The following is a 23,618-nucleotide window of genomic DNA, read 5'->3' on the forward strand; positions in this document are numbered from 1 at the left end:
ACCCAAGCTCTGTGGTGCTCTGTTCCAGCCAGAGGCAGTGTCCTCTGGACTCAGCATGCAGAAGTGGGGACTGCGGGCTGTGGCCTTCCTGGCCCTCCTGTCTGCACAGGCCTTTCCACACACAGACATCAGTATCCACACAGGTGAGCACAGGGGGCAGGGACAAGGGCACTTCAGGGAGGTCACTTCCAGGGAGTTGAGGGCGCACTAGTGAGGCCAGCTACCTGGGCTGCAGTAATGCAGAGGGGGAGCACTGGGGGCTGGTGCTAAGATGTCCTTCCTGATAGCTCAGCCCCTAAGGAGGGAGCATCCCAAGAACCTTAAAGTTTAAAGGCCAGCTTTGTAGTTTACAGGCTGTGTAACCTGGGAAACTGGCTTCTTCTTCTTCTTCTTCTTCTTCTTCTTCTTCTTCTTCTTCTTCTTCTTCTTCTTCTTCTTCTTCTTCTTCTTCTTCTTCCCTCTCTCTCTCTTTCTGTCTCTCCCTCCCTTCCTCCCTCCCTCCCTCCCTCCCTCCCTTTAAATTTTACTTATTCAGTCATTTATCTTTTAGACAAAATCTTGCTATTATCCCAGGCTGGTCCTGAGATCTCAATCCTCCTGCTTCCTAGGGAACATTCAGATGCAGATGTGCCGGTAACAGATGTGCAGGATGGATACAGTGGTCCCTCTACTGGTCTCCCTGGCAGCCTGGCTCCAGTGATATCCATTCCTATGGGCTTTGTGGGATGTCCCCAGGAAATGGGACTCATCAGCCTCAGGCATGTGACCTCCCCGTATGCCATTTGTGGGATGAGAGGCAGTCAGTGAGTTTGAATTCTTCCATATTGCAAAGGGAAGACTGGGGTCCTGACACCAGAGAACTGCTCGCTGGTTGGGCAGCATCCTGCATCTCCTTGTGCCCATGTGCATGAGGCTTTTATCTGAAACCTCCACCAAGTTCTTTTCAAGCATTGTTTAAAAGATCCATTAATGCCAGGAACAATGGTATGCGTTTGTTAACCCAGCAATCGAGAGGTTGAGGCAAGAGGATAGAGAGTTCAAAGCCTGAGTGGATTACAAATGAAGTGACAGGCTAGCCTGTGGTAATATGTGATGCTCTCTTAAATACATATATACATGTATGTGTGTATATATGTGTACACACAAACACCACAATTCTGAGGGAAGACTCACTAATTCCTTACTCTATATCAGCATAGTTCTAAGTACTTTTCATCATAGCTTTATGTAATCTTTATAATAACCCTGTGGTGGAGACCAGTTATTTTCATCTCCGTTTAAGTGAAATCTCCATATGGAGATTGTCATAAGGCCAGTTATTGGGCTGTCACAGTGTGGGATGCTCAGAGTTACCAGATAAAATACCAGTAGATAGGAACCAGTAAATCCTTTGTTAGTCTAAATGTACCTCACCTATTGCATGGGCAAACTTATACTAAACATTGTTATTTATCTGAATTCTGATTTCACGAACCACCCTTCTGTTTATTTGTTTGGCAACCCCCTGGTAGGGAGGTTGGTAGCCTTGGCTCACCTGGTCAAGCCTAGGGACTTTGCTTCTACCCATGTTCTCTTTGTGTATTAGTTAGCTTGGGCTGTCATAGCAGAACCCATATACTGGGACCTGAAACTGTAGAAATGTGTCTCTCAGCCTGTGCTGGAAGTGCTTGCTGTACAAGTATAAGGAGCTAAGGTTTATCCCTAATGCCAAATTAAAAGCCTGGCACTATGGTGTGCTCATAATCACAGAGCTGGGGAAGCAGAGAGGATACCTGGGCCTCACCGGTCAGCCAGCCCAGCTGAATCAGTGAGCTGTGGTTCTGTGAAAGACCCTGCAAAAAAAAAAAAAAAAAAAAAAAAAAAAAAAAAAAAAAAGAAAGAAAGAAAGAAAGAAAAGAAAAGAAAAAAAACAAGATGGAGAGCGAGGGAGGTAGAAACACAACTTCAATCACATATACACCTGAATCCACCTACACACATGCTTGAGTACACACATGCACATATACACACATACCCATATACACACATATGCATGCATGCACGCCAGAGGTTGAGCTAATACTGAAGTGACAGTGCACATAACACACATGACAAGCATTTGAAAAAATAGCATTTTTCTTTGAGCGCCTCTGTCATTGTGGTTGTTGGTGTTGCGATGCTACAAGGAGGAGAGTTTCATTGTGACAAACAGGAGTCATTAGAGACAGGACCTTCTAGACAGCACGCCCGTCCCATGTGCCACGCCCTTTTAAAGACAAGGCGAACCAGCATCACATGAAACCCAGCAATCTTGGGGACCTCTGACTTAGAAATCTATTCCAGTCAACCCTTCCCTACCACAGCAATTGAGGGTGCAGACTGACCAAGGTCTACAGTGGGGAAACTGAGGCTGTAGACTGCTGACCAGGATCATCACTGCTCACACAGCACTTACTGCGTTCCCCAGACTAGGACTCTAGGAAAAGCGATATCAACCCAAAGAGATCGTGACTTGCAAGCATGAGAGCATGCATTGCTTGGTAACTAGAGAGGACTTAATAGGGGTTCTGTGGTTCCTTGCAAACCTTGAGGGTGGATGTGCACCCCAAAGTCCTCTTGTGTTGAATGAGCTTGGTTTCCTTCCTCTTCTGGATACCCCCAGCTATTCTATATAAAGCAGCACAGGGCATCCATCAGTCATTCCCCCACAGCTCCCACCTTTCATTATCCTTCCCCTAAGTGTGCTGGTCTATGCACAGATATGCTCAGCATCAGTCCTGGATTTTCTTGCTGAAAATATCCTTTATACATACCTTCGAGGATTTAACCAAACTAGACTTACCCCCCAAGCCTTTCAGCTGAAATTGCCTTTGATCTCATTGTTTCTGTGGTTTTGAGCAAGTGAAGTACTTAGAGCCAGCACCTAATAGCAATAACAAAGATAATTACCATTGGGATTCTTCAGCCATCTTTGGTTCCTTCCCCCACCTCCTGAACCCAGAACTTTCCATGTGACATCAAGACAAAGTGATTTGAAACTCAGCACCTGCCTCTGCGGGGTCCAGGATACAGATAGGGGATCAGTCCAGCTATTCCACCTTCCATTGACTCTCCAGAAACACGCCATTGCATTCTTAGCTGTGGGAAGGTTCTGGGACCCAGACTGCTTCTGCTTCTGCTGGGGTAATATTTGAAGTCTATTAGTATGCTCACTCTGCCTAGGCATCTTTGCAGGGAAGTAAGTACTCAGCCAAGCCGTGTGTGTGTGTGTGTGTGTGTGTGTGTGTGTGTGTGTGTGTGTGTGTGTGATGTTGTGTAGAGACCAGAGATTGACATTTGGTGTCTTCCTCAGTTGCTCTCTGCCTTTTTATTTATTTGTTTTGAGGCAGGGTCTCTTAATGATCCTAAACTCACTGACTCAGTTAGGCTAGTTGGCTAATGAGTTTCAGGGACCTGCCTGTCTCTAACTCCCCAGCAATGAGATCACAGAGTTACATCACTGTGCCTGGCTTTTTACATTGGTTCTGGGGATCTGATAAGCTCCGGTCCTCCTGCTTACACAGCTGGCACTTTACCCACTGGGCCGTGTCCCACACATGAACATTTTGCAGATGAAACCAAGGCTCAGGGAGCAGTTTCCAACCAGGGTCATCTGGTGCCAGAGCCCAAGCTCCTAAGCTGGGGCACAGAGGCTCAAGCAGCCGGATGTCCTACCTCCTAGTGTAGACCCAACCCTGGAGCTTGCCTGGTCATTCTTGCTCCCTCTCTGTAGTCACAGGACACTCTACACATACTTTGGAATACTCCTTAGCATATGATAACTAAACTAATACCATGTGGGAACAGCATGAGGTCACACACTTAGGAACATATAGGAGCTCAGTAAAGGTTGATGCTTTTAATTAAATCTTGGTTAAACTTGGTGTCTAACATACTGTGGTCCCTCAGCCATCTGCAGGGGATTGGTTCCAAAATTCTCAGATGCCGGGTCCCTGCTGTAGAAGGATGCAATAGCTGCATCTAATCACTGTCCATTTCCTGTGTGCTGGGGTACATCGTGTAGAGAAAGATGACACAAAAGAAAAACTGTCTAACCCCCAATTATGGTACTTAGGAATCTTAGACAGGAGAATCTTAAATCCAAGGCCAGAGAATGAGCTACAGAGTGAGACCCTATCTAAATACACCAAAGGCTGGGGGTTGGATACAGTGTTTGCCTAGCACATTCAAATCCCCAGGCATGATTCCCAGCACCCAGAAGTCTATGTTCAGCACAGGTGCAGTGCTCCCCAGATGCTTTCTCTCCACTGTTGGTTAAGTTCATGGACCAGAGCCTGTAGGTGTGAAACTCAATTGTATTTATCCTGCCAGTGAGCCATAGAACCATGAGTGTGGAACCATGTCTTCCAGCAGCACTAAAGAGCTTAGGAGTTTCAGAGAGTTACAAATCTGGAGCAAGTGGCAAAGTATGCATACTTGTCTGCAAAGTATGTATGAGTCTAATATTGTTCCGGGGTTGCCCTCTGGGAATCTAGCACTAAACACCCAGTAAATGTCCTCTGTTAGGATCAATCTAAGCAATGGTTTGTTCTGGGGCCACCAGAGTCTCAGAGAGGAAAAGGCAGAGCTCAAGATGGAAAGAGCAAGGCTTGCTTTAAGGACTGCCATGCTTTGAGACCAGAGAGGCAACAGGAGGATGGCACCTTGCTGGAGTCTGGAAGACACTTCCCTTTAAGTCCCAGGAGTGTTGGGGGCTCACTCTGGGAATGGGGAAGGTGAATGTGGCTTCAGGGCCTCCCTACCTCCTCTCCTTGGCTGGTCCAGAGGCTGATCTGGGCAGGAGGAGGGGGCAGCAAAGCAGTGCATCTGCAGGAGGCAGCAGAGAGCAGAGTGTTGCATCTGTGGGCGGCTGGAGGGGGGCCAGGGAAACTCACAGCCAGATTGAGTGGGAAGGTGAAAATTTATTCTTTCAAAGTGGGAGAGCTGGATTCCAAGGATGTGTTTTCATCCCAGAACAAACTCAGCTCCCAAAGGCTTCAACTCCCCCCACACCCCCAGCTGGGAGACCTTGGCTGTTACTAATTGAGAAAAAGACCATGCAGTTTGGCTTCTCGGTTCCCTAAGCAACAAGCCTCCTCCTCCTGTCCTGCACCTCCGGTCTGCCTCTCTCCCTCTATCCCCCACAGCTCCCTCTAGCCTCACCTTGGATTCCTTCTCAGATTCTTAGGCCTGTTGGACCACTCCCATCTCCCTCCCCCCACACACTCCATCCTCTGCCTGTGCCATGCCCTCTCCTTGCTCCATGCCCACTGCCTGGATCACTCTCTGACTCTTAACATGGTCCAGGTCTCTGCTGATTCATCAGCTGTTACAGGAAGCCCCTCGGATCTTCAAGACTGGTTTGTGTTCTGTGTTTAGACGCTTTAAGGACAGCGCTTGCCATCACCCATCTGGGGGCCCTTTTTGGTACTCTGTCCTAACTACTTGTAAGGTCCTTTCTGACAGGGACCAGAGAGCCATTAATTCTTTCCCTCAAAGGGGCAAACAAATAACAAGTTTCCAATTTTGCCTGCAAGCCTCACATACACAAGTTAAATATTAATGACATCATTATTTCTGTTCTCTCAAAAAAAAAAAAAATCTTGGGCTCCATGGACTACCTCTGAGCAATTCTGTGACCTTTGACAAGGTAGTCAACCTCTGTGTGTTCTGAGTTTCTTTGTAAAGTAGCAGTGATTGTAGTGCCTACCTGTGAAGATTAAATTAATAATATGTTCAAAGCACTTAGCACAGTGCCTGGAACACATCAAGTGGTCAGTAAAGGTTGGTTCTGGTTATTGCATTACCACCATTTTCTGAAAGTCAGTATACAAATCCAATGGCATGCATGTAAAGACAAGCAGGCTAGCAAAGGCTAGTTAGAGATCCAGTTGATGAAAACCCTTCGAGCCCCAGATTCTAAGCTCTCAGAGGCAAAGGGAGAGGGGAAATGCCAGACAGCTGGGAGTTCATTCCTGTTCCTCCCAACCCTCCAATTAATGGTTTTTGCTTGTCCGGATGGAAGGCGAGAAATTGGGCAGTGACCTGCCACAGTCCCATTTTCTGGCTTATTTCAACCCAGGCATGCAGAAACTCCTTTTTCCTTAGTCACAGTGGGAAGAGGAGGACAACCTCCAAGGGACCAGATTGGGAAGATGCAGAGTAGCTCCAGAAGTATTTTCCACCTTGGGGAAGAAGGCTTTGAGACCAAGGGCCTTTACCTACTCCTCTTCCCACCCAGCCACCCTTTATTTAATTAATTATTAATTCTTCTTTACCAAGCTCTGTCCAAGGCAGGAAGAAAGGAGAGAGGGGCAAGAATAATGAAGGAAAGGAGAAGAGAAAGGGAGAGAGGGAAAAGGAGGGGAAAAGAGGGGAAGGAGGAGGGGACAAGAGAAGGAAGTTCCTTCTCCAAGCATCATCTTCCTACTTTCAGACCAGCAGTTCCCAGATTTCAAGCATGGGTAATTGAGTAAGTGTTCCCAAGAGTCTGTATGGCCAGTGAAATTCCAGGCCACTCTGTAGTGCTCATCACATGATAGTGCAGAACAATCTGGAAAAACTCAGATCAGGCTAGTAGGCTTCAGTGATGTTTTAATACATTCCTACATGCTTGCATTCATTCAAAACCTGGACTAAAGAGATGGCTCAGAAGTCAAACTTAGGGCTCTTTCAGAGGACCCAAGTTCAGTTCCCACTTAAGCAAACACATTAGGTGGCTCACAACTGCTTGTAACTCTAGCTCTAGTGGATCCAATGTCTTTTTCTGGCCTACAAGGACATGGCACTCATATCCATATAACCCATAATTAATAATAAAATAAAAATGCTTAAATCTAAGTCCCGTGTACCCCTGGGTGCCAAGATTCTGGGAGAAGATGAGTGGCCGCAGTAGTTATTAACCAAACAGGGACAACACTGGACAAGAATCCTGGGTACATGTGGGAGTTGGGGTGCTTAAGTACTTCCAGAGATTCCCATCTGATGGTACCTGTACTGGTTGGTCTTATGTCAACTTGACCCACTAACTACAGTTATCTGAAAGGAGAGAACCTCAATTGAGAAAAATGCCTCCATAAGATCTGGCTGTAAGGCATTTTCTTAGTTAGTGATTGATGGGGGAGGACCCAGCCCATGGTAGGTGGTATCATACCTCAGCTGGTGGTTCTGCATTCTGTAAGAAAGCAGGCTGAGCAAGTCATAGAGAGCAAGCCAGTAAGCAGCATCCCTCCATCATGGTCTCTGCATCAGCTCCTGCCTCCAGGATCCCTCCCTGTTTGTGTTCTTGTCCTGACTTCCTTTGGTGATGACCAGCAATGTAGATGTATAAACCAAATAAACCCTTTCCTCACCAACGTGCTTTTGGTCATGGTGTTTCATCACAACAATAGAAACCCTGACTAAGACGGTACCCAAAGCCACCTTGCAATTGAGACTAGAAGAGAAGCAGGAATTAGCCAGAGTCAAGGCAAGAGACATGCCCACAGAGGTCTGATTGGGTATTTGAGAATGGTAGGAGGTGATTCAACCTGGATGAAAGCAGAAGGCATGAGCTCTGGGGACCTGCCATGAGCCAACCTCAGCCTGCTCATGTCCCTTGAGGAAGCAGTATCTGATGCTGCAAAGGAAGTCTTTGCTATCTGAAGGTCTCTACCACTTTCTTGCCAGGCTGATCTTACTGAAGCCTCAGTGTCTCTCTGTTTGGCACATCAGAAATGCTCCATGGGGTCTAGGGCGATAGCTCAGGCTATAAATGATTACCTTGAAAGCAAGAGGATCTGAGTTCAATCTCCCCAGAGACCACATTTAAACAAACAGATATAGTAGCTGAACTTGTAATCCCGGCCCTGGGAAGCTGAGACAGGGGCATCCCTAGGGCTCACTGGCCAACCAGCCCAGCCTAACTGGCAAGATTCAGACCAATGAGAGACTGCCTCAAAGGAAGTGGATAGCATTCCTGAGGACCACACCTGAAGTTGTCTTCTGACCTCCATATGGATGTGCTCTATGAATGTGTGAAAGAAAGAGATGTTATTCTCCACTTTTTGCTTTTGGGGGGGGATGGGTGGCAGTGTTAGTGTCTCTTTCCTATGGAGCCCTGGCTAGCTTGGAACTCACTATGTAGACCAGACCAGCTATGAACCCATAGAGATTCATCTGCCTCTGCCTCCTGAGTGTTGTGATTAAAAGTATGTGCCACAATGCCAGGTCCTTTTGGAGACAGGGTCCCTCACTAACCCTGAAGCTTCACCTATGCAGCCAGACTGGCTGGCCAGCAAGCTCCAAGGATCTGGCTGTCTCTACACCCTCACCCCCCCCAAAGCTGGGATTATAGGCATGAATCACCAAGCTGAGCTTTTTCTGTGGCTGCTAGAGATCTAAACTTGGGTCTCATGGTTTCACAGCGGGTACTTTACCCACTGATCCATCACCCCAGGCCCTATCCACTATGTTATGATTCTCAGAGTCAGTCAGCTATGGTCACCATTTGAAGGCAGAGATTCTGTGCTTCTGGGTTGTTACAAGAGACTCCAGGTGTCTTCAAGGGGACAGCTAAGGAAGAAGAGAATGTGCCCATGATTCACAGCAGGTCAGACACAGAGCTGACCAGTACATTGGTGTCCAGAGACCTGCTATTCACTTCATGGGTCTCCCAACCTAGTGGATGGAAGGTTCTCAGTTGTCTGCCTCTCCCAACAGCCACCTTCTGTTTCCAAGAACAACACCCCCAAGAAATTTCAAGGGGAACCAAGACTTGAAAGGACTTTATCATCTCAAACACCATAACCTTGTTGTTTTCAGTGTGCTGCTTTTCACAATTAACAACGGATTCTGCCCCCAGCAATGTGATGGGCAAAAGATAAAAAGTCTTGCTTCTAGCTTGTCAGTAAATGCACACATTTGCCAGATAGCCTGGAATTGCAAATTGAAACAAGGTACAATTTCTTGCTTATAAAATTTGCAAAGATTCCTAAGGAAATGATGGCAGTAAAGACTAGCAAGGGCAGAGTGAGATGAGTCCCCTCAGTCATGACAGTGAGAGGGGAAATTGCTTTCAGGAGACAATTTAGAAATTGTATCAAAGTCATCCAGGTCTCTCTTCAGAAAACCACCAGAAACACTGACAAAGCTTGTTACATGAAACTGTTGTCTCAGTATTATACTTAGTAGGTTTTTATTTAGAAAGAGAGAGGGAGAGAAAGAGAGGGGAAGGGAAAGAGGGAGGGAGGGAGGGAGGAAGGAAAGGAGGGAGAAAGGAAGGAAGGAAAGAAGGAAAGAAGGAAGGAAGGAAGGAATCTAATTATCCAAAAATAAGGTAGTTATTAAAGTCTAGGAAGGCTACTTAGGGGCTTTTCAAGAGCTACTTAAAACAATCTTAATAAGGGCTGCAAAAGTGGCTCAGCAGTTAAGAGAAAACCAAGGTTCTGTCCCAGCACCCACATGGTGGCTCACAACCACCTGTAATTACAACACCGGGGGAGCCAGTGCCCCCCTCCTGGCTCAGTGGGCATTGCCATACATGTGGCAACTGCACAGGCACAGCATATACATATACATAATGCATAAATATTTAAAATAACTCTCTTTTTTGGTTTTTGTTTGTTTGAGACAGGGTCTTTTTATCATTTTTTTATTTGAATTAGAAACAAGATTGTTTTACATGACAATCCCAGTTCCCTTCTCCCTCCCATCCTCCCCTACCACCCCACCCCCAACTAAAACCCTACCTATCACATATCCTTTTTTTCTATTCTTTGAGACAGGGTCTTTCTATGTAGCCTTGGGGTGTGCCTATAATTTTAGACTTCAGGCACAGAGCTGTGTTAATCATAATGGATGTGTTTTTCTCTTAAAAATGTGTAACAAGCTGTGGAGACAACATGAGCACCACCAATCTTCTTCATGTTCTGTTTTCTCTCGATCCCCAGCCCTATCAGAGGTGCCCCAGATGACCCTGCTGTGTCCCCTGTTCTGGACAGAATTCAAAGGTCACTGTTACAGATTCTTCCCCATCAACAAGACCTGGGCCGAGGCCGACCTGCACTGTTCTCAGTTCACTGTTGGTAGGAAATCTGCCAAGCTGGCTTCTATTCACAGGTGAGCGGACTGCTCAGGCCTCTGTGGCCTAGCCAAGTGCCCTTTGGGGAAAGGATTTGAAGTCTGGTATCTCCAAATATCTGGTTTCTGGCTCAGGTCATGGAAGCTACTTTTTACCCAGCACAATTTCTTACTGAAGTTATCCTGTGTGAAATAGAGGGCAAATAACTGAGCAGTGGCAACAAAGAGCATGCTGGGAGAATCACCTTTATAATTGTCAGTTTTGTGCCATGCAGTGCAGGGCATCAGAGCTCTTGATCCAGTGACACAGCTGACCTAATAAACATGTGTGGAACAGGACTAGGTGGGACAGGAAGATGGCTTGGTAGGTGGAAGCAGCAGCTATGCAAGCCTGAGTACTGCAGTTTGATCCTTAGAAACTAGGCAGGGCAGTGGGGAGCAGATACATCTGCATCTGACACACATCTGTATCCCAGAACTACTTGTGTGAGGTGGTAGGTAGAGACAAAGATGCCTAGAAGCTTGAAGTTGGCTCCCTGGAGTTAGCAACAAAGCAGAAAACAGGAGAGACCTTTCCTCAACAAGGTGGAAGGCACACACACCTCCTCTGACCTCTACTCCATGTGAGATACACCCCGTGGTGGACACTCTCACTGAATGGGAGCCCTTCCAAAGTGCATTTGGAACAAGCTCGTGTGAGCTGGTAGACCTTTGGTCCAGGACTAGTGCAGTGACTTCCCTGATGCACTGAAGTTCACTTCTTATCTATGATGGGAACCACTTGTCAGGGGCATCTGTCCATCTGATTGTGTGACCAACTGAGTGACCTGTGCCACCATTTATCTGTTTGCCCTCACATCCTTCCTCTGCCCTCCTGACTTCAGTTGATGGCTTTTTTCTGGGCTCACTGATAATAAGGCACTGGGTGAACCATGCTTTGGGTGAGCAGTTTCCTCAAGAAAGTTTGCAAACAAGAAGGACAGAGCTGAGACTGGGGCCTTCTCCACACATCTTCTTCCTTCTGCCGGGAAGAAAAATGCTTCCCAAACACTCCCTGAAAGCCGTGCCTTTCAGCTAGGTGTTTGAGCTGGGTCCTTTGGGAGTGTTAACTTCAAAGAGAACTGGAGAAAGAAATATGCCTTCCTAGGCTCTGACATTTACAGTAGTAAGATGAAATCATCTATGGGAATGGCTTTGGGGCAGACAGCCAGTTGCATCTGTTCCAAGTCCAGCTTGCTGTAAGGATGAAATGAATCCATGGCTATATAACAAGAAACACAGTCCTGACATAAATGAGTACTTGTAACCTATGAGTCTGTCTTACTATGTCCAACTATTCATCCTTTCCTCCCTATATTCCTCTATTTTTCTATCTATTCATCATCCATCCTTCATCTATTATCCATCCATTTAACCATTCCTACTTCCTTCCATCTATTCACCCATCTCTTGTCCTTCCATCCATTCATCTCTATTTCTTCATTGCTTTAAACAATGAACAAACACCAAGGCACCCTCCCCTGCACTGGTTTCTTTGTTAAACTTTTGAAATCAAGACTGGAACTCCTCCAAAAAGACACTGAGTGGACTAAGCAACTTCGAGCCTAGAGCTGAATTTCCCAGAAAAGAGAGAAAGAAAGACAGACAGACAGACAGACAGACAATATTTTAGTGGTGCTATGTGAGAAAAAATAGGAAAGAGGAAGCTGTGTAAGGACTGGCAGTGCAAGGTGGGTCTTGGAGAGAAAACAGCCAGTGTTGGAAATCTCACTAAGTCATTCAGGATACACGATGCGATATGTGGCACTTTCATTGTTCTTTTTATCTTCAATATGACCCACGTCATTTGTAGTGTATTTGAAGTGGTAGTAAGTATTGTGCTGGGTCTTTCTCTAAGCTGGCATGATGGCTATATAGGGTTGACCTAATTAAGAATGATAAGAGGACTAGAGAGATGGCTCAGTTGCTAAAAGCATTCACCCCACAATTGGGAAGATCAGAGTTCAGATCCCAGCATCTACATAACATGCCAAGTACCCCAACAAATGCCTATAGCTCCAGTTCCAAGGATGGCAAGACAGAATGATTGCTGGCACTTGCTGGCTTCCAGTCTAGCCAAGAATGCACAAGCCCCAGGTTCATGGATAGACTGTCTGAAAGGACTATCACTCACAGAGTGCCAGAGGGAGACTCTCTCTGGCTGTTGCACCTATACACAAGTGTGCACACCCATATACTCATGTGCATACACTCAGGCTGACACACACAAATAAACACATAGCTTAGTTAATTAACTGAAGTCTTAAGAGAACAGAAAAGGAAAGCAGAGTTTCATCCTGTCCTCTTTTTCCCCCTTTTTTTATTAGAAAGAAATTATTTTACATGTCAATCCCAGGTCCCTCTCCCTCCCCTCTTCCCCTGCCCCTCCAACTAACGCCCTACCCATCCCATACCATTTCTGCTCCCCAGGGATGATAAGGCCTTCCATGGGGGGGGTCTTCAAAGTCTGTCATAGTCTTTGGGATAGGGCCTAGGACAACCCCCTTGTGTCTAGGCTCAGGGAGTATCCCTCCATGTGGGATGGGCTCCTAAAGTCCATTCCTATGCTAGTGATAAGTAATGATCCACTACAAGAGGCCCCATAGATTTCCAAGGTCTCCTCACTGACACCCACATTCAGGGGGTCTGGATCAGTCCCATGCTGGTTTCCCAGCAATCAATCAGGGGACCAAGAGTTTTTCCCTGTTCAGGTCAGCTGTTTCTGTGGGTTTCACCAGCCTGGTATGGACCCCTTTGCTCATTAGTCCTCCTTCTCTGCATCTGGATTTCAGTTCAGTTCAAGGTTTAGCTGTAGGTGTCTGCTTCTACTTCCACCAGCTGCTGGATGAACGCTAGATGATGGCATATGAATTAGTCATCAATCTCATTATCAGGGGAGGGCATTTAAGGTAGCCTCTCCTCTGTTGCTTAGATTGTTAGCTGGTGTCATCTTTGTAGCTCTCCAAACATTTCCCCAGTGCCTGATTTCTCTTTGAACCTGTAATGTCTCCCTCTATTATATTATCTCTTATCTTGCTCTCTTCTGTTCTTCCCCCAACACAACCTCCCTATCCCATCATGTCTTCCTCACCTCTTCTCATCTCCCCTTCTCATTCTCCTAGTTCCCTCTCCCCTCCACTCCCCTCCCCATGCTCCCAATTTGCTCAGGAGATCTTGTCCCTTTTCCCTTCTCCAGGGGACTAGCTATGTCTCTCTTAGGGTCCTCCTTGTTTACCAGACTCTCCGGCAGCCTGGGCTGCAGGCTGGCAATCCTTTATTCTATGTCTAAAATCCACATATGAGTGAGTACATACAATGCCTGTCTTTTTGTGACTGGGTTACCTCGCTCAGAATGGTTTCTTCTAGTTCTATCCATTTGCCTGCATATTTCAAGATTCCATTGCCTTTTTTTCTGCTGAGTAGTACTCCATTGTGTAAACGGACCACATTTTTTCTATCCATTCTTCAGTTGAGGGGCATCTAGGTTGTTTCCAGGTTCTGGCTATTACAAATAATGCTGTTATGAACATAGTTGAACAGATGTCCTTGTTGTAGGAATGTGCTTCTTTGGGGTATATGCCTAAGAGTGGAATTGCTGGATCTTGTGGTAGACTGATTCCCATTTTCCTGAGGAATCACCCTACATATTTCCAAAGTGGCTTACAAGCTGGCACTCCCACCAGCAGTGGAGGATTGTTCCCCTTTCTCCACATCCTCTCCAGCATAAACTGTCATTGCTGTCTTTGATTTTAGCCATTCTAACAGGTGTAAGATGGTATCTCAGAGTTGTTTTGATTTGTATTTCCCTGATGGCTAAGGATGTTGAACACTTTCTTGTGTGTCTTTCAGCCATTTTAGATTCCTCTATTGAGAATTGTCTATTTAGTTCTGTACTCTACTTTTTAACTGGATTATTTGATGTTTTGGAGACTAGCTTCTTGAGTTCTTTGTATATTTTGGAGATCAGCCCTCTGTCAGATGTGGAGTTGGTTAATATCTTTTCCCAATCTATGGGCTGTCATTTTGTCTTGTTGACTGTGTTCTTTGCCTTACAGAAGCTTCTCAGTTTCAGGAGGTCCCATTTATTAATTGTGGGTCTCAGTGTCTGTGCTACTGGTGTTATGTTCAGGAATTGGTCTCCTGTACCAATTTGTTCAAGGGTATTTCCTACTTTCTTTTCTAATAAGGTCAGTGTGGCTGGGTTTATGGTGAGGTCTTTGATCCATTTAGACTTAAATTTTGTGCATGACAATAGACATGGATCTATCTGCAGTCTTCTACATGCCAACATCCAATTATGCCAGCACCATTTGTTGAAGATGCTTTCTTCATTCCATTGTATAGCTTTAGCTTCTTTGTCAAAAATCAGGCATTCATAGGTGTGTGGGTTAATATCAGGGTTTTTAACTTGATTCCATTGGTCTACCTGTCTATTTTTGTGTCAATACCAAGCTGTTTTCAGGACTATAGCTCTATAATAAAGCTTGAAATCAGGGATGGTGATGCCTCGTGAAGTTCTTTCATCGTACAGGTTTATTTTGGCTATCCTGGGTCTTGTTTTTCCATATAAAGTTGAGAATTGTTTTTTCAAGGTCTGTGAAGAATTGTACTGGGATTTTGATGGAGATTGTATTGAATCTGTGAATTGCTTTTGGCAAGATTGCCATTTTTACTATGTCGATCCCAAGAACATGGGAGATCCTTCCATTTTCTTTAACTTCTTTCTTTAAAGACTGAAAATTTGGGGCTGGAGAGATGTCTCAGAGGTTAAGAGCACCGACTACTCTTCCAAAGGTCCTGAGTTCAATTCCCAGCAACCACATGGTGGCTCACAACCATCCGTTATGAGACCTAGTGCCCTCTTCTAGTGTGCAGATATACATGGAAGCAGAATGTTGTATACATAATAAATAAATAAAAATCTTTAATAAAAAAGAGGACTGTGTTTTTAAAAAAAGACTCAAAATTCTTGTGATACAGGTCTTTCACTTTTTTGGTTAGCGTTACCCCAAGGTATTTTATGTTGTTTGTGGCAATTGTAAAGGATGATGTTTCTCTGATTTCTTTCTCAGCACATTTATCATCCATTTATAGTAGGGCTACTGATTTTTTTGAGTTAATCTTGTATCCTGCCACTTTGTTGAAGGTGTTTATCAGCTGAAGGAGTTTCCTGGTAGAGTTTTTCAGTTCACTTATGTAGACTATCATATCATCTGCAAACAGTGAAAGCTTGACTTCTTCCTTTCCAGTTTGTATCCCCTTGATCTCTTTTTGTTGTCTTATTGCTCTAGCTAGAACTTCAAGGACAATATTGAAGAGATATGGAAAGAGTGGGCAGCCTTGACTTGTTCCTGATTTTAGAGGAATAGCTTTGAGTTTCTCTCTATTTAGTTTGATGTTGGCTGTTGGCTTACTGTGTATTGTTTTTATTATGTTCAGGTATGTTCCTGTTATTCCTGATCTCTCCAGGACCTTTATCATGAAGGGATGTTGGATTTTGTCAATGGCTTTTTCAGCATCTAGTGAGATGATCATGTGGTTTTTCTTCTTCAGTTGGTTTATATGGTGGATTACATTGACAGATTTTTGAATGTTGAACCAACCCTGCATCCTAGGGATGAAGCCTACTTGATCATGGTGGATGATTTTTCTGATATGTTCTTGGATTCGGTTTGCCAGTATTTTATTGAGTATTTTTGCATCTATGTTCATGAGGGATATCGGTCTGTAGTTCTCTTTCTTAGTTGTGTCTTTGTGTGGCCTGGGTACCAAGGTAATTGTAGCCTCGTAAAAAGAGTTTGGCAATGAGCCTTCTGCTTCTATTGTGTGGAACAATTTGAGGAGTATTAGGTCTTCTTTGAATTTCTGGTAGAATTCTGCACTGAAGCCATCTGGCCCTGGGCTTTTTTTGGTTGGGAGACTTTTGATGACTGCTTCTATTTCCTTAGCAGTTATAGGTCTGTTTAAGTTTCTTACCTGTTCTTGATTCAATTTTGGTAAGTGATATCTGTCCAGAAAATTGTCCATTTCCTTAAAATTTTCAAATTTTGTGGAGTACAGGTTTTCAAAGTATGACCTGAATATTCTCTGTATTTCCTCAGTGTCCCTTGTTATGTTCTCTTTTTATTTCTGATTTTATTAATTTGCATGTTCTCTCTCTGCCTTTTGGTTAGTTTGGATAAAGGCTTGTCTATCTTGTTGATTTTTCTCAAAGAGCCAATTCTTTGTTACATTGATTCTTTGAATTGTTTTCTTTTTTCAATTTTATTGATTTCTGCCCTCAGTTTGATTATTTCCTGGCGTCTTTTGTTTCAATTTTATTGATTTCTGCCCTCAGTTTGATTATTTCCTGGTGTCTACTTCTCTGGGGTGAATTTGCCACCATTTATTCTAGAGCTTTCAGCTGTGATGTCAACTCTCTGGTGTGACTATTCTCTACTTTCTTCATGTGAGCACTTAGAGCTGTGAACTTCCCTCTTATTATTGCTTTCAAAGTGTCCCATAAGTTTGAGTATATTGTGCCTTCATTTTCATTGAATTCTAGGAAGTCTTTATTTCTTCCTTGACCCAGGAATGGGGCAATTGCGTGTTGTTCAATTTCCATGAGTTGGCAGGTTTTCTGCAATTTATGTTGCTTTTTAATTCTAACTTTAAAGCATGGTGGTCTGGTAAGACACAGGGGATTATTCCAATTTTTTGTACCTGTTGAGGTTTGCTATGTTGCCGAGTATGTGGTCGATTTTTGAGAAGGTTCCATGTGATGCTGAAAGGAAGGTATATTCTTTTGTGTTTGGATGGAATGTTCTATAGATGTCTGTTAATTCCAATTGGGTCATAACTTCTGTTAGTTCCTTTGTCTCTTTGTTAAGTTTCTGTCTGGTGTTCCTGTCCAGTGGTGAGAGTGGGGTGATGAAGACTCCCACTATAACTGTGTGAGGTCTTATTTGTGATTTGAGTTTTAATAATGTTTCTTTTATGAATGTTGGTGCCTTTGTATTTGTGGCATAGATGTTTAGAATTGAGACTTCTTCCTGATGGATTTTTCCTGTGATGAATATGAAATGACCTTCTTCATCTCTTTTGATTGATTTTAGTTTGAAGTCTAACTTGTTAGATACTAGGATAGCTACCCCAGCTTGTTTCTTGGGTCCATTTGATTGGAATATCTTATCCAAACCCTTTACTCTGAGGTAATGTCTGTCTTTGAATTTGAGGTATGTTTCTTGTATGCAGCAGAAGGATGGATTCTGTCTTCGTATCCAATCTGTTAGCCTGTGTCTTTTTATAGACAAGTTAAGACCATTAATATTGAGGGAAATTAAGGTCCATTGAGTGTTTATTCTTGTTTGTTTTTGATTTGTTGTTTGTAGTGGTATTGTATGTGGATTTACCCTGATTTTTCTTTTGGATTTTCGTAAAGTGGGATTATCTATTGCCTATATTTTTGTGAGTGTAGTTAATTTCCTTAGGTTGGAGTTTTCCTTCCAGTACTTTCTGTAGGGCTGGACTAGTGGTTACATATTGTTTAAATCTGATTTTGTCACGGAATATCTTGTTTTCTCCATTTATAGTGATTGAAAGCTTTGCTGGGTATAGTAGTCTGGGCTGGCATCCGTGTTCTCTCAGAGTTGGTAGAATATCTATCCGGTCCTTCTGGCTTTCAGAGTTTCCATGGAGAAGTCCAGTGTAATTCTGTTAAGTTTGCGTTTATATGTTACTTGGCCTTTTTCCTTTGCTGCTCTTAATATTCTTTCTTTATTCTGTACATTTAGTGTTTAAATTATTATGTGATGAGGGGACTTTCTTTTGTGGTCCACTCTATTTGGCATTCTGTAGGCTTCTTGTTCTTTCATTGGCATGTCTTTCTTTAGGTTGGGAAAGTTTGCTTCTATGATTTTGTTGAATATGTTTTCTGCACCTTTGAGTTGGTTTCTTCACTCTCTTCTATACCAATTATCCTTAGGTTTGGTCTTTTCACGGTGTTCCATAGTTCCTGGATATTTTGTGTTAAGGATTTGTTGGACTTAAGATTTTCTTTGCTTGATGAATTTATTTCTTCTAGTTTATCTTCAGCATCTGAGATCCTGTCTTCCATCTCTTGTATTCTATTGGTTATGCTTGCATCTGTGGTTCCTGATTGTTTACTCAGCTTTTCCACTTCCAGCATTCCCTCAGTTTGTGTTTTCTTTATTGTCTCTATTTCAGTTTTCAGGTCCTGAACTGTTTCCTTCAGCTGTTTAATTATATTTTCTTGGCTTTCCTTGATTTCTCGCATCTTTTGGGTTATCTTTCTTGCATTTCTCTGAAGGATTTTCTGATTTCCTCTCTTAGGGTCTCTATCATCTGCATGAAGTTGCTCTCTTCTGCTTCATCTGTGTTGGGATATTCCTGTTTTGCTGGTGTAGAGTCCCTAGACTCTGGTGGTGTCATATTGGTTTTCCTGTTGTTGGATGTGTTCTTACATTGTCATCTTCCCATCTCTTCTTCCAGTGGATGCAGGTGGTGTCTCTTCCTTTCCTGGTGTGTATGGGTCTGGGATTCTCTTCAGGTGGGTGCAATTGACTCTGATACTCTGATGGGTCTCAAGGTGGGTTCAGGCAGGTCTGAAGCACTCGCTCTCCAGGTGGGTGAGAGCAGGACTAGTGCAGATATGTCAGCAGACTCTGGGTTGCTTGGTCCTCAGCGGCCGAGTCGACCTGCCTACAGACCCCTGGGCAGGAGTTCCCAGAGCGGACAGGCAGAAGTTGGGCCCAAGTCAGGGGCCAAAGCAGCTCACCTCTGCACTCTCTGCACTCAGCACTGCCTGGGGGCGGAGTAGCCCAGTGATCTCAGCAGAGTCGGGGTCCCTGGGTCCTCAGGGACCGATTCAGTCTGCCTGCAGACCCCAGGGCGGGATTTCCCAGAATGGGCAGGCAGAAGTTGGGCCCAAGGCAGGGACTAAAGCAACTTACCTCTGTACTCTGTGGGGACCGGAATAACCCAGCGATCTCAGTGGAGTCAGGGTCCCTGGGTCTTCAGGGACCAATTCAGTCTGCCTCCATCCTCTTCTTTTTACTGAGTCCAGAAACAATAACAAGCATGCTTCAGACTCTGTCCTATGGAAAGGAGCAGTGGTAACTGATGCTGTGCTTCCTACATCCACAGCTGGGACGAGAACATCTTTGTGTATGACCTGGTGAACAGCTGTGTTCCTGACATCCCTGCTGACATTTGGATGGGCCTTCATGATCACAGGCAGGTGAGCTGAGGAAGCCACAGCTATAAGATCCCATGGAGAAACTCAAGCCAAGGCTCCACTTTCATTTAACAAAGTGGCTAGGTCACAGTTATGCACCAGCACATAGATACCAACCTGCCTAGTCAACCATGGAAAAGGATGTGACACTGACCTGTTCCAGTTAGTCCTGGAAGTGGGTGTGACCAGAACATAGAGGATAATCAGAAAAAGCCTTTGTTTTTGTTTTGACTTGGAATCTCAGAAACAAGACACATGAGGGTCTTTTTGTTTGTTTGTTTTTTTAAACCCCTTCAGCATCACTGAACCCAAGGCTCAATACACAGAGGATAAGCAAGCACTCAATCACTGAGCTACATCCCCAGCCCACTGTACTGTTTCTCTGTTTCTTTTGAGATGAAGTGTCTTTTGGTTGCCTGAGCTCACCCTGAGTTCATTCTTTTTTTTTTTTTTTTTTTTTTTTTTTTTGGAAGACCCTGAACTTGGGCTTCCTGTCCCAACCCTAGAACCTCAAACAAATAAACAAACAAAAAACAGGAACTTGTAATATGGACTTGAGATACAGTGATAGAGCCCACAGAGGCCCTGGATTCCATCCCCAGAACCATAAAACTAATGACTAAATGAACATATAATAAAACAAATGTTGCCATTTAAAGTAGCAGCATTAAAATTAAACTAGCGATCATGCCAGTCCCTTACCTCTGTCCCAGTGTCCTCCTTTTAATAAGGAGGGAGAGGTAGAATGGTATGGAAATTTCTGCTGAGGGAACCACTCTGTGCCAACTAAAGTGTGCAACTAAAACTCTTGATTAGTTTTAACTATATTTTAGAGTATTTCCCAAAGACTTGGGAGTTTTTTAATTAAAATCATCCTAACCGATACAAATAAATAAAATTAGATTAGAACTTTAATTATCATAATTAAATTAATCATAATTTAAAGAGCGTGTATTATAGTCTGTCAGTAGTGGCACACACTTTAATCCCAGCACTTGGGAAGCAGCAGCAAGCAGACATCTATGAGGCCAGCCTTGTCTACAGAGTGAGTTCCAGGACAGCCAAAGCTATATAGAGAAGCCCTGTCTCGGGAAAAAGGAGAGGGGGGTAAGAAGGAAGGAAGGAAGGAAGGAAGGAAGGAAGAAAGATGAAGGAAGGAAAAGAAAAAAGAAGGGGGAAGAATGTGTATTATGAGACTTAATAATCCTAACAAACAAGACAAAGGGTCTGTCTTTTTTCTTTTTCTTTTTGGAGCTAGGCTCCATGCACTGGACTCTGTGTGACCATTCACATACTTTGAAAGTTGCTCAACCCTCAAACCTCTCCAGGATATTAATCCTGCTGTATTGAGTGGGAAACTGAGTCTCAGAAAGGTTGAGTAATGTGCCCAGGTCACAGAGCAAGGAAGGTGAGTAGAGAGGAAACTTTGAGCTCTACCCACCCCTCTCTATTATTCCACTGTATAGAAAGGACTTCAGAATCATCCAGGCTTCAAGAGGTACTCTTCTAAAGACTAGAATAGATGACACAAAGAGGTGTGACTCCTGCTCCCATCACTGCCAGTGTCATTCTTTCTGCAGTTGGTTTTCACACTCACTGCAGCACCCATCAGATTTCCAGAAGTATGTCTCTTGCAATAAGACGGCGTTATTCCAGACCAGGAAAGAAAAGCATGGACATTTGAATAAAAGGAATTAAGGAGGAGTAAGTCTTACTGACTGAGAAAGGACAGTACTTAGGTGTTGGGTATTGGAGTCACATCTGCCTAGGTTTGGGTACCAACACTGATGGATCTGGGCCAACTCATCCATGTGCCAGTTTTCTGAGGATGGCATTGCCTGCAGTGCAGAGTAGTGAGGACAAAAGAAGTCAAGTTCACATGCTAAGGACCAAACAAGGTGTCTGTGAAGAGCAGTGCTGACAGCCATAATATTCAGACAAACATGTCTTTCCCATCTGCCAGTTGCCAAATAACCGACATGGAGACTTAAAATTAATTACAAATGCTCAGCCAGTAGCTCAGGCTTGTTACTAGCTAACTCTTACATTTAAATTAATCCATATTTTTATCTATGCTTTACCACATGGCTTGGTACCTTTTTTTTTTTCAGTATAGCATGCCCATTTTGCTTCTTGGAGTCTGCTTGACACTCCAGACTCCACCCTTCTCCTCCCCAGCATTCTTAGTTTGGCTTTCCTGACTAATTTTATCCTGTTCAGCTATTGGCCACCCAGATTCTTTGTTAAACCAATCACTGCAACATATATTCACACAGTGTACAGGAATATCCCACAATAGGACGCATTACAAGTAAGAGCTTTGATGCAAGGTGGCAGGAATGAGGTACCATAATGTTGTACCTACACTGGAGCTGACCCAGGATTTGGTCTTCCTCTCTACTTCCTTGCTTCTGAATGGACCCCAGGAAGGGCAGTTTGAATGGACAGATGGCTCTCCTTATGACTACAGTTACTGGGACAGGAACCAGCCTGGTGATGACATCCATACAGACCCAGAAGAAGATTGTGTGCAGATGTGGTACCGGCCAAGTAGTGGTGGGTATCCTAGGACCTGAACTCTCACAGAGATGCTGGAGAGACACCATGGTGTATGGGGAAGCACCCTTAAGGATGGGAGGATAAGATGAGGAGTGGAGTCACCAAGAGGGATGAGGAGACATCAAGGAGCATGGAAAGCACCATGGGGAAAGGAGGGGCACAGTGAGGATTAAGAGGCTATCTTTTTACAGAACCTTGGAGAGCAGCTAGCATCCCTGGGGATGGAATACTAAAATAGAAGTGTTTCAAGTGATCTTTAATGATTCACTGACATTCGGGCTCTAAATGGATGAAAGGGCATTAGAGAATTAGAGTGGGTAGTGGAGATTTCATTAAGTTCTTTGATGTGCACAGTGCAGCCTATATCCATTTTTTAAAATTTTTGCACTGAGAGTTAGTCTCCTGGGTCAGCTCAGCAGGGCACCAAAGTCCAAGCCCCAAGCCCAGGCTGGTACTTGTACATGTTAGAATACAGTTGTGTAAGCACATACCTGGGTTTGAATTCCAGCCCCATTGCTTTGTAGCTATGTCCTTGTAGGGAGTAAGTCACCATCTCTGATAGTCTATTTCCTGTCCTGGGAAATGGGCTTAATATTCACCCCTATGTAAAGGCTGCTGGGATAATTAAGGGACAGCTGGCAGAGCACAGCGATAAGAACATGAGCTCCTTGAGCTATCGTCTGAATGCACATTCTATGCTCTATCAACTATGGAGCCAAGGTGAATCCAGGCTCCAGTGAGTTGAGCAACTTCTTCGGGGTCACAGAGCAGGCAAGAAATTAAGCTATGTTTGAAATATGCACAGATCCCAGATCCAAGCATCTCTCTCTGCCTTCCCCCTCTCCTGAGGAGTGGTGGGAGATAAAAATTACTTATCTTAGGGGCCATCTTGCAGGCCAACATGCAAAGCTGGAGCAGTCTCTAAGCAAAGTTTGTCCTCCCATGACCAGTGGCAGATGAAACCCAGCTTTATGAGAGATGAAGATCAGAGAGCTGTCTCAGCAAGCATCAGCAAGTGAGGCCTGCTAGAGAGGACTTTTACTCCAGAGCAGTGATACAGTGACTTTTACTGAAGTAAATGGATCTTCACTCAGACTCTGCTTCTTCTCTTCACAGCACTGAGGTCCTGGAATGATAACACCTGCCACAGGAAGTTCCCCTTTGTCTGCAAGATCCCATCTCTGAGCATTCACTAATGCACTCCCATCCCCTAGCATGAACTCAGCAACAGGAGATCTTGCAGTGGTGTCTAGAACATAGCTCACGCTAAGTAAATGTAAACACACATAGAAGGGAAGTCCTCCAGGCAGAGATTCTCAACTTGTTGGTCTTATTATCCAGTGGCCAAAAGACAGCTGACCAACTCACACAGGTTTCAACATCCTGCATTGAATTGCATTTTGCCATCCTGGTCAGGTCTCCAGTTCATGCTTGAAGTGGTCACTTTGACACTGGTTAGCTGGTTAGCCCTGATGTGATGTGCATCACTGAGGCAGAGTGGAGTGGGAGTTGAGACCCTCTATGGGGCTCTGGGTAATGAAAATAAGCTGTTTGCCAGCAGGTGTGAGCATCAGTTCTGTTCAGAAGAGTTGGGTTTAATTGCAAAGTGTCCATGGAAGCAGAAGAACTAGATTCAGTTCTAAGCTGCACCCCTTAATACATGCTCTCAGATAAGTTACTTCTCTTCTGAGAACCTTGGCCTATACAG

General features: G+C 44.3%; 1 protein-coding gene across 1 annotated transcript; it reads left to right on the forward strand.

The window, feature by feature from the left end:
- Positions 1-55: 55 nt before the first annotated feature.
- Positions 56-23,106, forward strand: Clec19a (C-type lectin domain containing 19A). The gene is made up of 5 exons (XM_027410347.2): positions 56-143; positions 9,948-10,116; positions 19,261-19,354; positions 21,778-21,907; positions 23,027-23,106. Exons 1-5 carry the CDS (start codon positions 56-58, stop codon positions 23,104-23,106), a joined length of 561 nt encoding a protein of 186 aa, XP_027266148.1.
- The last annotated feature ends 512 nt before the right edge of the window (positions 23,107-23,618 follow it).

Source organism: Cricetulus griseus, chromosome 3 (genome assembly GCF_003668045.3).
Source record: "Cricetulus griseus strain 17A/GY chromosome 3, alternate assembly CriGri-PICRH-1.0, whole genome shotgun sequence".
In the NCBI taxonomy this organism is placed as follows: domain Eukaryota; kingdom Metazoa; phylum Chordata; class Mammalia; order Rodentia; family Cricetidae; genus Cricetulus; species Cricetulus griseus.